At 38.0% G+C, this 17799-nt stretch overlaps 1 protein-coding gene across 5 annotated transcripts in view; it reads left to right on the plus strand.

The window, feature by feature from the left end:
• EXOC6B (exocyst complex component 6B) overlaps positions 1-17799 on the plus strand; it is a 652710-nt gene that overhangs the window by 372545 nt on the left and 262366 nt on the right. Inside the window, exon 19 of one of the 5 annotated variants that reach the window (XM_063789728.1) lies at positions 15033-15095. The exons of the other annotated variants lie outside the window; for them this stretch is intronic. Coding sequence (XP_063645798.1) covers positions 15033-15074 — 42 coding nt within the window. The 3' untranslated portion in view covers positions 15075-15095. The remainder of the gene's footprint in view (positions 1-15032; positions 15096-17799) is intronic. 5 annotated transcript variants of the gene reach the window in all.

The following is a 17799-nucleotide window of genomic DNA, read 5'->3' on the forward strand; positions in this document are numbered from 1 at the left end:
TCTTCATAGGAGAGTGAGAACAGACTAATACAATACGTTTAAAAGACGAAGTGGCTTGCATTCTTTCTTATTGATGCTAAAGTTGTGGGGTGTTGAGTTTTATCTGAGGACAAAACAGTTATTTCATCATTGCTAATATCAGCAAATAATTAAAAACCTTAACTGTGTAATGATAGGCAAACTGTTATATAAACTTTAATACTATTATTCAGTGAAATGTTATGTATTTATGAAAACTAATTTGTGAAATTAAATAATAACCTTGCAAAGCAATTATGTTAAATGAAAGAAATAAAATGAAAGTTTTATAAGACAAATGATTGCAAACATGTAAAAACATGTTCATAGTGAGAAAAAAGTTCACCAGGAAATATTTTAAATTAAAATAATTATGTTGGTTATGTGACTTCTTAGTTTTCTTCAAAATTGTTGTTGGCATTTTAAAAATCTTTAAACATTTCCTTTATTTAAAAAAGTTTTAGATCTTTACGGCTTCTCTCTCAGTTCAGATTTCCTTTTGCTTATAAATTCAAAGTGAAACAAAAAATATCCACATTTTTAGATTCTTTTACGTGCCAGTATCCTTCATTTATCTCATCTTTGTTTGCGAAGTAGCCCCTTTTTACTTTTTACTTAATCTTTTTACAGATTAAATTTAGGTATAGGTAGGTTAAATCATTGCTTAAGATCTTATAAATAATATATTTTTGGAATACAGATTTAAATTGAGTTCTCCCTAATTCCAAAGCATATACTCTTTTTGCTACAGTAAACTAGTTGCTTTTCCCCTAATATTTCCAAGTCTAAAGGAAGGTGTTTGGGTCTGTAGGAGTGCTGTTGAATTGAGGTTTCCAAGCAAACTTCTAGGCAAGGGGACTGAGAAGCATGGTTGTGATTAGATCAGGAACAATAAAGCACAACTAAGGACAACTGAGGATGTGTGATCATTATAAAGAAGAGCAGCAGTGGAAGAACATAGGCAGAGTTTATTTTTATGTCAGTTTATTTCTAGATGTGCCTTCCAAGAACACTGGTTTGTCTGTTACTCTCTCTGTTCAGAAATTTTTAATAATCCCCACATTTTAAAGTATAACTACTATCCACATTAAATACATTTGTTGTAATTCCCTTACATAAAGCTGTAACTTCAGCCAAATATATCTGTTAATCATTCCCAAACATACTATGCTTATTCCTGGCTGTAGATTCTTGCTCATGGTTTTCCTTCTCAGAATGACTTCTCATCTCACTTTCAAATCTTTCCCTCCTTTAAAATACAGCTTAACACCTGTTCTCCCCATGAGGTCTTTTATGACTGTTCACCCTTTTTCCCACAATTCATACCCCAAGGTTTGATTTTCTTGTGAACTCCTGTAGATATTATTGTCTCAGTTTTCTACTTGAAACTTTGGATATATGATCTTAAATATTATTTTCTATATTTTCCCCTATTATGAACTAATGTTACATGTTATTTGGAGGAAAGTATCTCAGACATTTTAATATGGCCAGCATTGAGTAAATATCCAGTCAATGTCATGATGAGATTGGAATGTCTAACAGGGACATCATGCATGGAATAGTGTCCTCCAACTCAGATGACTATTTGTCTTTACCTGACATCTATTTTGATCACAGCTCTTTATTATAAATATGTATTTCTTATAATTCCACTTCATTAAGAATGATGTTGGGAGTGCACTGTAAAGGTAATAATCCAAGTTCAAAAGGAAGAAAATATTACTGCTTGGAATATTGCAATGAGGTCAGTCTAAACTACATTTTTGCTTCTTTGACAAGAGGACAAATTTGAGCCTGCAAATTGGTGTCAGGATACCTTAGCATATATATTGTACATGTTGTGGGGTGAGGAGTTCACAGTTAAATGAGCAACAGGAATGTGGTATATTCCACTCTTCTGTAATACTTTCATGGTAGTCTATAGCCACAATTTTAATATACTTCAGTAAGTGCTTGAACTTCTCCAAACAAATAACACACAATGTTGGAAATCACAGTACGTACTTGCCCCTGGGACCTCCCTGTCTTTGAATTAGCCGTTGCAGGCTTCTTGGTCTTTAGCTCCTTGGTGATAGATGAAGTCCACTCTCTTCCTAAGGAAAAACTACCTTCTTAAAAAATGATTAGGGATACACACACACACACACACACACACACACATACACACACACACAGGCACAAAGACAAAAAGTGAATTTTCTACCCTGCAATACATCCCTGAATGCATTATGTTACATATTTTTTAAAAGTGTTTCTGTTAAGGACATCCACTTGTTATTTTTATGTCATGTAGGATTATCTTATTGCCTTTATAGATTTCTGCAATTGAATGATTTACCGTCTTTAACTGTTCTAAGATGGTAACAAAACAAGGAAGTTTTATTTCATGTTTTTGTCTATGTGTTTTGTTTTATTGGCCTACTATTTTTTGTTTTTACTTAAGTTGCCTTTAATCTTTATCTTGATAACTCCTTTGAAAAATAATCTTAGGATTAGGAGGTGACAGAGATCTGAAAATGGGAAGCAGTCTTTCAACAGACAAACAGGCCCTAACTCTATACTCTCAAGAAGTTTGACATGAACCTTTTGTAAGGCTAGTTTTCTTTTGTGCCTATTTTTCCTAGTTGTGAGCACGCATTCCATCTGGAAGTATGTAAAATCTAAGGATTCTTCATTGAAACAATATTCTTTGTGCCATATTGACAATATCTATATTTTTGCTATTGTAAAACAGATACAGTGAGATTATTAAAAGAATCACATTGATATGCTACGTTGCAGGTGGTAAAGGAAATAGGAGGTATCGGTTCCCTAGGGTACAAGTAATTGTGATCTTTCCTTAGGGTTTCCCTTCCCTTCAGCAGTTGTCCATGGGGATCCTTCCAGTGTTTTTTGTTTATCTTTTTACCTTCCTGGTGGAACCTGGCTCCCTTGAGTAGCGCAGGGAATGAGTCTAATGAGCATAAGGTTTATGGCTTCAATAGTAATGCTTAAAAATTCTAGTCCTAGTCTAGCTCTAATGTTAGTCTATGGCCCCAGTCAACTGCTAATGATATGACTGTGACTATTCCTAATCATACTTATTCTGTGCTATTGAGGGAAGATCACTGAATGTAACACAATTATTTTACTGATGCTAACTGTAGAAAGTCAAGAGAAACTTCCAGTGGCCTTCTGCATGATTCAATGAATTCCTGTAATTATGGAATATAGGACTTTAATCTGCTTTTGATTAAAAAACATCACCACCCAAAACTACCAAACCATGCCATCTTCATAGGGGTATCTCATGAATATCTACTTGTCTTATTGACTCTCTTTTGATATTAGTTAACAAGTACACTCTCTCACTGTTTTAATTCCTTTACTTTTTAAAATAATGTGATAGTTGTGAGATTAACTTTTAATGTGTCTATACCCTCTATGGCATGTGACCTCTGTCTTTCAGGTCCCTTTAGTAAACTTGCCAGTCTGTTTCTGATTTCATGGAGCTGGAACAGATATTTGGCTTAAATGCTTTTAGTCCAAAAACCTGGGAAGCACTCCGACAAAGTGATCATATCCACATACCAGAGTTTTACTATTTTTTTTTCTATTTATTTAAGATCTCTTTGCAGGCCATTTTAACCTCTGTACATAAATAGGGTATGGGAATTCTGGGGAGCTTGTCACAGTTTTCTTGAGTACTGATTTTGTCTGTTTATTATTTTCTCCAAAGGAGAGATTGTCAAATTATTATAGATAGAAAAGAATGTACACCTGGTGGCCATAAATGTTGTTCCTGACCCTTATTAATTTGCTGTATTTTATTTAGAGTAAGATTTGAATACCTAGTGGCTCTTTCTGTTATAAGTTGTTCTACAAAGTAGAAGTTAGACAGAGATAAATAAGAGTATGAACTAGTTAATTCATGGACAACATTGTGACAGAGAATAGCTGATTCTCTGGGATGGTGCAAAGGCAATCCATGTGTCGGACAGAGTATTAGACTAGAACTCTAAGTCTTCCAACCCAGAGATTCCTATGCTTCTGCCTCTATGTGCTGGAACCATATAGGAGGAATTACTTGGTATATAGTTTGCCACAACATCTGTTTAGTATAATGTTTAAAGGTCATCCAAAATAATAACTGTAAAAGCATATTAGACATTAAACTTATAGTGAAGACAATTTTAGATCAAGGCCTGAATTTGGAGGAATTTTTACCTTATATTTTTGTATTTTTCTTATCTATGAAAATATTTATATTGGTCCTGTATGGTTATATAATTTCACTGGAAGGGATCATTTCTAAAAATTCATTATAATTTTATTATTGCATAACTGCAATGCAAAAAAAAAAAAAATTGACAATGCTGGCCAGGCGCGGTGGCTCACGCTTGTAATTCCAGCACTTTGGGAGGCAGAGGCGGGTGTACCACGAGGTCAGGAGATCGAGACCATCCTGGCTAGCATGGTGAAACTCTGTCTCTACTAAAAATACAAAAAAATTAGCTGGGCGTCTGTAGTCCCAGCTACTTGGGAGGCTGAGGCAGGAGAATGGCGTGAACCCAGGAGGCAGAGCTTGCAGCGAGCCGAGATCGCACCACTGCACTCCAGCCTGGGCGACAGAGCGAGACTCCGTCTCAAAAAAAAAAAATTGATAATGCTGTAGGACAAATTGGAAAGTGAAATGAGCAACATAACTTCAAAAGTAGAGTGCTTAAAACAAATTTAGAGCTTATTGCTCTGGCTGAGATTTCCAAAAGCTTTATAATATGAGCTGAGGTATATTTTTCTTTTAGGCTTAAGTTTAAGGGAAACAATAGGCTTGTTTTATTTTTGTCTTTTTTCACAGTCTGGCGCTATGAATTTCATACGACTCTTTTTAAACTTGTGAATATATAAAAGAGTGCTAATGACACTCTCTATCGGCCCAAAAGACTTAGCCATCTTCCCAGATGCAACAGTGACAGTAATAGTGTCTCATCCAAAACTGGGCAGAAGCTTACACTAAAGTGAAATGATCTGTGGTTAGTTTCCTGTCTAGTTGTTTGAACACAACTCTGAACTCAGTATTTATAGAGAACTTAGTTTTGGGCCATTTACATTTGAAGATATTATTGATTTAACCAGATGCTCCAAACCAAGGGAGTTTTTTTTTAGTAGTACAAAATATAATCATTTTCGCTAATTCTTATACTCTACTTTCATATAAAATAACATATAACTTGTTATTTTAGTTGCCTGGCTTAACATTTAGTTCATTTATTCTGTGTTCCACAGTAAAATTTCTTTGTTACTTGGGAGACAATGGTAATAGATATCTTTAATTTTCTACCCCAGGTTATTCTTGTTTAGTATAGCTTAAATAAAAATATATGAAGCAGACAAATATTGAAAATATATTGTTTGTCACATTGTAAGATATTACCTATATTATAAGTTGATTTTGGAAATAATTACCTAATCACCTAACTTGAATACCATTTACTTAAATAGAGAATGAGATGTGTTCTCTAGCTAGAGACAGACAATTATGTTCTTCAAAAAGATGAAGAGGATCAAAAAATTATATAACAGTTTGGTAGCATGGTAGGCATCTGGTAGAAGAGAAAGGAAAAAACACTAGGCAGAGGGTATAGTATATGTAAAGAAACAGGGGAATGAAATTATTCATGGAACTTTTAGAATATAAGGGGATATTTTTTGGGCTATTGTAGAATATGAAGTTAGTATCGTAGATAGTGTCTTGAACATAAATGCCTTAAATGGCACATAAGGAAATTGGACTCTACTGAAAATGGTGAAGAAGCATAAATGAATACGGGAAGTTACTGATTAAATTGCATTTAGGGGCAGTCATTTTGCAGTTTAATGAGTGGATTAGAGTATAGTATGAATGATGGCCAAGAAATCATTTAGCAAATATTCTAATATTTCTGGTGAGAGACAATGAATGGTTATTACCATGTCAGTGGCACTGGTATTTTAGAGAAGAGGACTAATGCAAGTAAGATTGCATATAATAAGTATAACCATAATTGGATCCCCCAATTCATCTATGCAAGTACAAAGTACAAGTACAAGGAAAGACACAGCTTAGCATCAAATCCTATGACCAAAGTTTGGAGAGTGTAGAGAAAATGTCACTAGTGAAATACAGCTTTGAAAACAGGTTATGTTAATTTAGGTTGCATTATTATTAATAGAAATACATTTTCTGAAATTAGCACCATGGTGGTCCAGTATCTGCTGTATTTTAGTCTAGCCACACCTAATGTATTGAGTTTTATTCTGGCCCTGCATTTAGAAATGATGTCAATATACTGGAGCTCATAAAGAAGAGAGTGACTAAATGACTTGAGTTTTTTTGGTATAGAAGTGTGAAGACTCTGGGTAACATACTACCTTCATATATTTGAAGGTATATCAAATAGATTTATTTGATTTCATTACAAGATAATTGCTAGGTACTTCCAGAGAGATAGATCTTAGTTTAATAGACATTTCTTAGGTGTCTATCATATGTGAGGCACTATGTTAAGTTTTAATGATACAAAAATGAAATAAAGATGGTCCTTCCCTCAAGTAACTAGCTCAGAGTTTAATGGAATAGAAATAATGAAGAACTTTATAAGAGGAACATTTTTCCAAAGATAAATTTGGTTTTTAGAGGTTGTAAAAGGAGTTGAATACAACATAGGTGGATGTTTGAACAATCTCTAACATTCTTTTTTCTTTTTTTGAGACGAAGTCTCACTCTGTTGCCAGACTAGAGTGCAGTGGTGCGATTTCAGCTCACTGCAACCTCCAACTCCCTGGTTCAAACGATTCTCCTGCTCAGCCTCCTGAGTAGCTGGGATTACAGACATGCGCACCACCACACCCAGCTAATTTTTTTGTATTTTTAGTAGAGACAGGGTTTTATCATGTTGGCCAGGACGGTCTTGATCTCCTGACCTCATGATCTGCCTGCCTCGGCCTCCCAAAGTTCTGGCGTGAGCCACTGTGCCCAGCCAACATTCTTAAATTCTGTTAGTTTGAAGCAGGATTTTCTTTTTTAAAAAACGTTTATTTTAAGTTTGGGGGTATATGTGCAGGTTTGTTATGTAGGTAAACTTGTGTCACAGGGATTTGTTGTACAGATTATTTCATCACCCAGGTATTAAGCCTAGTACCCAGTAGTTATTTTTTCTGCTCTGCTCCTTCTTCCCACTCTCCCCACTCTAGTACACCCCAGTGTCTGTTGTTCCATTCTTTGTGTTCATGAGTTCTTGTCATTTATCTCCCACTTACAACTGAGAACATGGGTGTTTGGTTTTCTGTTCCTGCTTTAGTTTGGTAAGGATAATAGCCTCAGCTCCATCCATGTTCCCATAAAAGACATGATATTCTTTTTTAATGCCTGCATAGTATTCCATGGTGTATGTATACCACCTTTTCTTTCTTTTCATTTTTTTTTTTTTTTTTGAGACAGAGTATTGCTCTTGTTGCCCAGTCTGCAGTGCAGTGGCATGATCTTGGCTCACCACGGCCTCCACCTCCTGGGTTCAAGTGATTCTCCTGCCTCAGCCTCCCATACATTTTCTTTATCCAGTCTGTCATTGATGTGCATTTAGGTTGATTTAATATTTTTTCTATTGTGAATGGACATTTGCATGCATGTGTCTTTATGGCAAAATGATTTATATTCCCCTGGTTATATACCTAGTAATGGGATTATTGGATCAAATGGTAGTTCTGCTTTTGGCTTTTTGAGAAATTGCCATACTGCTTTCCACAATAGTTGAACTAATTTACACTCCCCAAAACAGTGTATAAGCGTTCCCTTTCCTCTGAAACCTCACCAGCCTCTGTTATTTTTGTTTACTTTTTAATAATAGTCATTCTGACTGGTGTGAGATAGTATCTCCTTGCAATTTTGATTTGTATTTCTCTAATGATCAGTAATATTGAACTTTTTTACATATGCTTGTTGGCCACATGTATGTCTTTTAAAAAGTGTGCGTTCATGTCCTTTGCTCACTTCTTAATGGGGTTGTGATATGGTTTGGCCGTGTCCCCACCCAAATCTCATCTTGAATTCCCATGTGTTGTGGGAGGGACCCAGTGGGAGGTAATTGGAACATGGGGACAGGTCTTTCCCATGCTTTTCTTGTGATAATGAATAAGTCTCATGAGATCTGATGGTTATAAAAAGGGGAGTTTAGCCGTACAAGCTCTCTCTCTCTTTGCCTGCCGCTATCCACATATGACTTGTTCTTCCTTTCACCATGATTGTGAGGCCTCCCCAGCCATGTGGAACTGTAAGTCCATTAAATCTCTTTCTTTTGTAAATTCTCTAGTCTCGGGTATGTCTTTATCAGCAGTGCGAAAAAAGACCAATACAGTAAATTTGTACCAGTAGAGTGGGGCCCTGCTGCATTCCAAAAACGTGGAAGCAACTTTGGAACTGGTTAACGGGCAGAGGTTGGAACAGTTTGATGGCCCAGAAGTCAGGAAAATGTGGGAAAGTTTGGAACTGCCTAGAGACTTGTTGAATGGCTTTGATCAAAAGCCTGATAGCAATATGGACAATAAGGTCCAGGCTGAGGTGGTCTCAAATGGAGATGAGGAACTTGTTGGGAACTGGAGCAATGGTCACTCTTGTTATGTTTTAGCAAAGAGACTGGTGGCATTTTACCCCTGCCCTAGAGATTTGTGGAACTTTGAACTTCAGAGAGATGATTTAGGGTATCTGGTTGAAGAAATTTCTAAGCAGCAAAGCATTGAAGAAGTGACTTGGATGCTGTTAAAAGCATTCCATTTTAAAAGGGATACAGAGCATGAAAGTTTGGAAAATTTGCAACCTGACAATGCAATAGAATAGAAAATCCCATTTTCTGAGAAGAAATTCAAGCCAGCTGCAGAAATTTGCATTAGAAATGAGGATCCCTATGTTAATCCTCAAGACAATGGGAAAAATGTCTCCAGGGTATGTCAGAGGTTTTCATGGCAGCCCCTCCCATCATGGGCCTGGAGGCCTAGGAAGAGAAAATGGTTTCATGTGCTGGGCCCAAGGTCCCTGTGCTGTGGTGAAGTCTAAGGACTTGGTGCCCTGCATCCCAGCCACTCCAGCCATGAATAAAACTGGCCAAGCTACAGCTCAGGCCCTGGCTTTGGAGGGTGCAAGCCCCATGTCTTGACAGTTTCTGTGTGGTGTTTAGGCTGCAGTTGCACAGAAGTCAATAATTGAGGTTTGGGAACTTCTGCCTAGATATCAGAGGATGTATAGAAGTGCCTGGATATCCAGGCAGAAGTTTGCTGCAGGGGCAGAACTCTCATGGAGAACCTCTGCTAGGGCAGTGCAGAAGGGAAATGTGGGTTGGGAGTCCCCACACAGAGTCCCTACTGGGGCATCACCTAGTGGAGCTGTGAGAGGAGGGCCATCATCCTCCAGACCCCAGAATGGTAGATCCACCTATAGCTTGCACTGTGCAGCTGGAAAAGCCACAAGACACTCAATATCAGCCCGTGAGAGCAGCTGGGTGGGACACTGTACTCTGCAAAGCCACAGGGGCAGAGCCGCCTAAGATAATGGGAATCCTCTCTTACATCAGCATGACCTGGATGTGAGACATGGAGTCAAAGGAGATCATTTTCAAGCTTTAAGATTTGACTGCCCTGCTGGATTTCGACTTGCATGGGGCCTGTAGCCCCTTTGTTTTGGCCAGTTTCTCCCACTTGGAATGGCTGTATTTACCCAATGCCTATACCCCCATTGTGTCTAGGAAATAACTAACTTGCTTTTGATTTTACAGGCTCATAGGTGGAAGGGACTTACCTTGTCTCAATTGAGACTTTGGACTGTGGACTCTTGAGTTAATGCTGAAATGAGTTAAGACTTTGGGGGACTGTTGGGAAGGCAGGGTTGGTTTTGAAGTGTGAGGATATGAGATTTGGGAGGGCCTATGGGCAGAATGATATGGTTTGGCTGTGTCCCCACCCAACTCTCATCTTGAATTATAGCTCCTGTAATTCCCACATGTCGTGGGAGGGACCCAGTAGGAGGTAACTGAATCATGGGGGCAGATCTTTCCCACACTGTTCTCGTGGTAATGAATAAGTCTCATGAGATATGATGTTTTTAAAAAGGGGAGTTCCCCTGCACATATTCTCTCTTGTCTGCCGGTATGTAAGACATGCCTTTCGCCTTCTGCCATGATTGTGAGGGCTCCCCAGCCATGTGGAACTGGAAGTCTATTAAACCTCTTTTTATTTATAAATTACCCAGTCTTAGGTATGTTTTTATCAGCAGCATGAAAATGAACTAATACATGTTGTAAGAAAGGGGTCCAGCTTCAGTCTTCTGCATATGGCTAGCCAGTTATCCCAGCATCATTTATTGAATAGGAAGCCCTTTCCCCATTGCTTGTTTTTGTCAGCTTTGTCAAAGATCAGATGGTTGTACATGTATGGTGTTATTTCTGGGTTCTCTGTTCTGTTTCATTTTTCTAAGTGTCTTTTCTTTCTTTCTTTCTTTTTTTTTTTTGACAGAATCTCACTCTGTCACCCAGGCTGGAGTGCAGTGGCGTGATCTTGGCTCACTGCAACCTGTGCCTCCCAGATTCAAGTGATTCTTCTGCCTCAGCCTCCTGAGTAGCTGGAACTACAGGTGTGCCACCATGCCTGGCTAATTTTTGTATTTTTAGTAGAGATGGGGTTTCATCATATTGGCCAGGCTGGTCTCGAACTCCTGACCTAGTGACCCACTCACCTCAGCCTCCCAAAGTGCTGGGATTACAGGCGTGAGGCACCGCGCCCTGCCTATGTGTCTTTTCTTGTATCTATATCATGCTGTTTTGGTTATTGTAGCCATGTAGTATAGTTTGAAGTTGGTAGCATGATGCTGCCAGCTTTGTTCTTTTTGCTTAGGATTGCCTTGGCTATTCAGGCTCTTTTTTGGTTCATTATGAATTTTTACATAGTTTTTTCTAGTTCTGTGAAGAATGTCAATGGCAGTTTAATGGGAATAGCATTGAATTTATGAATTTCTTTGGGCAGTATGGCCATTTTAACAATATTGATTCTTCCCTTCCATGAACATGGACTTTTTAAAAATGTATTTGTGTTCTCTGATTTCTTTGAGCAGTGGTTTGTAATTTTCCTTGCAGAAATCTTTTACCTCCCTACTTAGCTGTATTCCTAGGTATTTTATTCTTTTTGTTTCAACTGTGAATGGGACTGCATTCCTGATTTGGCTTCAGCTTGGCTGTTGTTGGTGTATAGAAATGCTAGTGATTTTTATACATTGATTTTGTATCCTGAAACTTTGCTGAAGTTGTTTATCAGCTTAAGAAGCTTTCAGGTTGAGACAATGTGGTTTTCTAGATATAGAATCTAGAAACCACAGGGATAGTTTGCAGACTATTTCAATGCCCTTTATTTCTTACTCTTGCCTGATTTCCTTGGCCAGAACTTCCATTACCATGTTGAATATGAGTCTTGAGAGAGGGCATCCTTGTCTTGTGCCATTTTTTGTGGGGGGGGAATGTGTTCAGCTTTTTCCCATTTAGTGTGATGTTGGCTGTGAGTTTGTCATACATGGGTCTTATTATTTTGAGGTATCTTCCTTCAATACCTAGTTTATTGAGAGTTTTTAACATGAATGGATGTTGAATTTTCTAATAAACCTTTTTTGCACCTATTGAGATAATCATGTGGTTTTTCTCTCTAGTTCTGTTTATGTGATGAATCATATTTATTGATTTGCATATGTCGAACCAACCTTGAGTCCTGGGAATTAAGCCTACTTGATCATGGTGCATAAGCTTTTTGATGCGCTGCTCGATTTGATTTGCAGTATTTTGTTGAGGATTTTTGCATCAATGTTCATCAATGATATTGGCCTGAAGTTTTCTTTTTTTGTTTTATCTCTGCCAGGTTTTGCTATCAGGATGAGGCTGGCCTCATAGATTGCATTAGGGAGGAGTCTTTCCTTTTCAGTTTTTGGAATAGTTTCAGTAGGAATGGTACATGCTCTTCTTTGTACATTTGGTAGAATTCAGCTGTGAATCTGTCTGGTCCTGGGCTTTTCTTTTTGTTGGGCGGGGGGTGGTTGGTAAGTGGTAGTTAGTACTCAATTTCAGTACTCATTATTGGTCTGTTCAGGGATTCAGTTTCTTCCTGGTTTAGTCTTGTGAGGGTGTATGTGTCCAGAAACTTATCGATTAGTTCTAGATATTCTAGTTGATATGCATAGAGGTGTTTATAATATTCTCTGATGGTTATTTGTATTTCTGCGGGTTTAGTGGTAATATCCTCCTTATTGTTTCTGATTGTGTTTATTTGAATCTTCTCTCTTTTCTTCTTTATTATTCTAGTTAAAGGTTTATCTATTGTATTTTTTTTTCAAAAAAAGTTTCTTTATTTGTTGATCTTTTGAATGGTTTTTTTGGTTCTCTATCTCCTTCAGTTCAGCTCTGATTTTGTTTTTTCCTTGTCTTCTGCTAGCTTTGGGATTTGTTTGCTCTTGGTTCTCTAGTTCTTTTAGTTGTGATGTTAGATTTTTAAATTGAGATCTTTGTAACTTTTTGATGTGGGTATTTAATGCTATAAATTTCCCACCTAACACTGCCTTAGCCATGTCCCAGAGCTTCTGGTGTGTTGTATTTTTATAGTTATTTCTTCTTATTGAATAGAAATAAGAGAAATAAGATCTTTTTTAGACAAGCAAAGGCTGAGGGAATTTGTTACCACCTTATCTGCCTTACAAGAGCTCCTGATGGAAGCACTAAATATGGAAAGACCATTACCAGCCACTACAAAACACACTGAAGTACATAGACCAGGTACACTGTAATGCAACCACATAAACAAGTCTGCAAAATAACCAGATGATAAAGGGTGAAAATATACTCTTTACCATTGTGTAATGCCCATCTTTGTCTTTTTTTTTAATCTTTGTTGTTTTAAAGTCTGTTTTGTCAGAAAGTAGGATAGCAATCCCTGCTCTTTTCTGGTTTTCATTTGCTTCATAGATTTTCCTCCATCCCTTTATTTTGAGCCTATGTGTGACATTGCATGTAAGATGGGTCTCTTGAAGACACCATACCAATAAGTCTTAGTCTTTTATCCAGCTTGCCACTCTGTGTCTTTTATTTAGGGCATTTAGCCTATTTACATTTAAGGTTAGTATTGATAATGTGTTGATTTGATCCTGTCCTCATGATGTTAGCTGGTTATTTGCAGACTTGTTTATGTGGTTGCTTTATAGTGTACCTGGTCTGTGTACTTCAGTGTATTTTGCAGTGGCTGGTAATGTTCTTTCCTTTCCATATTTAGTGCTTCCTTCAGGAGCTCTTGCAAGGCAGGTCTGGTGATAATGAATTCCCTCAGCATTTGCTAGTCTGAAAAGGGTCTTATTTCTCCTTCACTTAGTTTGGCCAGATATGAAATTTTGAGTTGTCTTTAAGAATGTTGAATATTGGCCCCCCAGCCTCTTCTGGCTTGTATGGTTTCCAATGAGAGTTTCACTGTTAGTCTGATGGGCTTCCCTCTGTAGGTGACCTGGCCTTTATTTCTCACTGTCCTTAACATTTTTTCTTTTTCATTACGACCCTGGAGAACCAAAGCCAACTGGGCACAGAAATGGACCCCAGCACAGCACAATTCCTCTATGAAAGTATTTCCAGACTGCTTCTTTTAGCAGGTCCCCAATCCTATTTCTGCTGACTAGGTGAGACCTCCCAACAGTGTCTTCAGTCGCCTCCTACAGGTGTGTTTGGGCTGGCCACAGGTCCATACCTCCCTGGTACAGAGCTCTCAGAGGAAGGGGAAGACTGCTATCTTTGCTGTTTCTCAGCCTTCCCTGCTGATACCTCCAGGTACCCAAAAATTCGAGGTGCCTAGGGACTAGAGCAAATGAACCCCCAGCAAACCACAGCAGCCATATGGAGAAGTGGCCAATTTGTATTAAAAAAAATATCCAAAGGTCAGCAATCTGAAGGATTGAAGGTGGATAAGCCCACAAAGATGAGAAAGAATCAGTGCAAGACACTGAAAGCTCAAAAAGCCAGAGTACCCTCTTTCTTCCAAATGACTGTATCACCTCTCCAGCAAGGGTTCAGAACTGGGCTGAGGCTGAGATGGCTGAAATGACAGAAGTAGAATTCAGAATTTGGATAAAAACGAACTTCACTGAGCTAAAGGAGTACTTTGAAACCAAATGCAAGGCAGCTAAATATCATGATAAAACATTGCAGGAGCGAACAGACAAAATTGCCAGTATAGAGAAGAATGCAACCAACCTGACAGAGCTGAAAAACACACCATAAGAATTTCATAATGCAGTCACAAGTATTAATAACAGAATAGATCAGGCAGATTAAAGAATCTCAGAGCTTAAAGACTGTCTCTCTGAAATAAGTCAGGCAGACAAGCACAGAGAAGAAAGAATGAAAAGGAATGAAGAAAATCTCCAAAAAGCATGGGAATCTACAATTGATTTGTGTACCTGAAAGTGCTGAGGAGAATGGAACCAATATGGAAAACGTATTTCAGGGTATCTTCCATGAGCACTTTCCCCACCTCGATAGACAGGGCAGCATTCAAATTCAGTAAATTCAGAGAACCCTAGTTAAATATCCCCAAGATGCATAATTTTACTTTTTTCTTTAAAAAACCTTACATATCAATAGAATATACTAACTGTTCTATGTTGCTTTACAAATAATTATTCTTTAAGAATCCTGTGAGATTGGCAGAATTATTTTATTCATTTTGCAAATGAAGATCATTCACACAGAATTAAGTAAGATACCCAAGGTAACAGCTTCTAAGCAGCAGAGGTAGGATTTTTCTGCCTTTAGTTCTTGAGTAATAGCATCAGAAAACTTTTCTGGAATTAACTTACTATTTCCTAATAGTTTATTAATAGCTGTTTTTCAAGACAGCATAGTGTAAGTTAAGTAAAATTAGGCTTTAGTAAATATTTTAAAAGAAAATTCTAGCCTAGCCAATTTCTCTGATATTTGCATATCTTCCTTCAGACAACCTATAGCAAGACTCTCAAGCAGGACCTGAGGTGTTAATGAAAAAAGAGTGCATTAAAAGTGAGTTGAAGTTTAAGATGTTAAATTTTATGTTACATTTATTTTACCATAATAATGAAGGTGATTTCAAAAAGAGTAAGGAAAAGAAAACATGAAATATACTGGTCTATATGAATGTTTCTCTCTCTCTGTTTTTTTTCTCGAGAGATAGTGTTCTCACTGTGTCACCCAGTCTGAAGTGCAGTATTGACTGCAGTGGCACAATCACAGATTGCTGCAACCTCAAACTGCTGGACTTAAGTGATCCTCCCACCTCAGCTTCCTGAGTAACTAGGTCTACAGGCACATGCCACGACAGTTAACTAATTTTTAAATTTTCTGTAGAGATGGGGTCTCTCTATGTTGCACAGGCTGGTCTCAAACTCCTGTCCTCAAGTGATCCTACTACCTCGGTTTCCCAGAGCACTGGGATGATGTGTGAGCCACTATGCCCAGCCAACTTTTTTTTTTTTTTCCACAAAGATTGATAGCTATAGGCTCAAGCTTCAGAATCATCACATTTTTCTTTCTGGTGTTTTTCTGATTGAGTTTTAATATATCTTCATAGCCTACCATCCTAGGTAAATTGGTGTAATACAATTCTAATTTAATTGTTTCCTTTGCATTGTTTAGTCTGTTTTATTATCACGTGTACAGCTTTAGAATAACATGAGCTCCTAGAATTTCAAGTTCACTGCTTTCAATTTAGTTCAATAAACATTTATTGAGTACCTAATGTGTACTCAATGATCTAACCACATGGTGAGGTTATAAAAATGAGATTGCTTCTCTGGGGAAGAATACAGTGACATGATTTGAAGTATTGCAAATTTAATCACATAAATTGCATTAGTAGTCCAGCTGTCCTAAAAATGTTCTTTAGGAATAATTCACCACTGAAATAAATTAATAATTTTAATATATTGCTAAATAGATTTACTCTAGGTTTAATTATTTGCTGTCATTAAAGACCTATGTAAGAGCACAATCTGATACAATTTTTGTTCTTATATGCATATTAGATAAGAGCAAATTGTTAATTCAGTGTTCATATGAGAGGAGTTAATATGCAGCAAAATTTATTGAAAAAGCTAGTTATCAAAATAATTGTTTAAAATTTAGCTGGGAACCCACCACAGCTCAGCAAAGCCACTGTAGCCAGACTACCTCTCTTGATTCCTCTTCTCTGGGCAGGGCATCTCTGAAAGAAAGGCAGCAGCCCCAGTCAGGGGCTTATAGATAAAACTCCCATCTCCCTGGGACAGAGCACCTGGGGGAAGGGGCGGCTGTGGGCACACCTTCAGCAGACTTAAATATTCCTGCCTGCCAGCTCTGAAGAGAGCAGTGGATCTCCTAGTACAGCACTCAAGTTCTGCTAAGGAACAGACTGCCTCCTCAAGTGGGTCCCTGACCCCCATGCCTTCTGACTGGGAGACACCTCCCAGCAGGAGTTGACAGGCACCTCATACAGGAGAGCTCTGGCTAGCATTGGGCAGGTGCCCCTCTGGGACAAAGCTTCCAACAGAAGGAGCAGGCAGCAGTCTTTGCTGTTCTTCAGCCTCTGCTGGTGATACCCAGGCAAACAGGGTCTGGAGGGGACCTCTAGCAAACTCCAGCAGACTTGCAGTAGAGGGGCCTGACTGTTAGAAGGAAAACTAACAAAGAAAAAGTGATAACATGAACAAAAAGGACACCCACAGAAAAACCCCATGCAAAGGTCATCAGCATCAAAGATAAAAGGTAGATAAATCCACGGAGATGAGGAAAAACTAACGCAAAAATGCTGAAAATTCCAAAATCAGAATGCCTCTTCTCGTCCAAAGGAACACAGTTCCTCATAAGCAAGAGAACAAAACTGGATGGATAATGAGTTTGATGAATTGACAGAAGTAGGCTTCAGAAGATGGGTAATAACAAACTCCTCTGAGCTAAAGGAGCATGATCTAACCCAATGAAAGGAAGCTAAGAACCTTGATAAAAGGTTACAGGAACTGCTAACTAGAATAACCAGTTTAGAAAAGAACATAAGGGACCTGATGGAGCTGAAAAACACAGCACGAGAACTTTGTGAAGCATACACAAGAATCATTAGCCAAATTGATCAAGCAGGAGAAAGGATATCAGAGACTGAAGATCAACTTAATGAAATAAAGCATGAAGACAAGATTAGAGAAAAAAAGAATGAAAAGGAATGAACAAAGTCTCCAAGAAATACAGGACAATGTGAAAAGACCAAATCTATGATTGATTGATGTACCTAAAAGTGACAGCGAGAATGGAACCAAGTTGGAAAACACACTTCAGGATATTATCCAGGAGAACTTCCCCAACCTAGCAAGACAGGCCAACATTCAAATTCAGGAAATACAGAGAACACCACAAAGATAATCTTTGAGAAGAGTAACCCCGAGACACATAATCATCAGATTCACCAATGTTGAAATGAAGGAAAAAATGTTAAGGGCAGACAGAGAGAAAGGTCAGGTTACCCACAAAGAGAAGCCCATCAGACTAACAGCAGATCTCTCTGCAGAAACCCTACAATCCAGAAGAGAGTGGGGGCCAATATTCAACATTTTTAAAGAAAAGAATTTTCAACCCAGAATTTCATATCCAGCCAAACTAAACTTCTTAAGTGAAGGAGAAATAAAATCCTTTAAAGATAAGCAAATGCTGAGGGATTTTGTCACTACCAGACCAGCCTTACAAGAGCTCCTGAAGGAAG

The sequence above is a fragment of the Pan troglodytes genome, chromosome 12 (assembly GCF_028858775.2).
Source record: "Pan troglodytes isolate AG18354 chromosome 12, NHGRI_mPanTro3-v2.0_pri, whole genome shotgun sequence".
Taxonomy (NCBI): Eukaryota; Metazoa; Chordata; class Mammalia; order Primates; family Hominidae; genus Pan; species Pan troglodytes.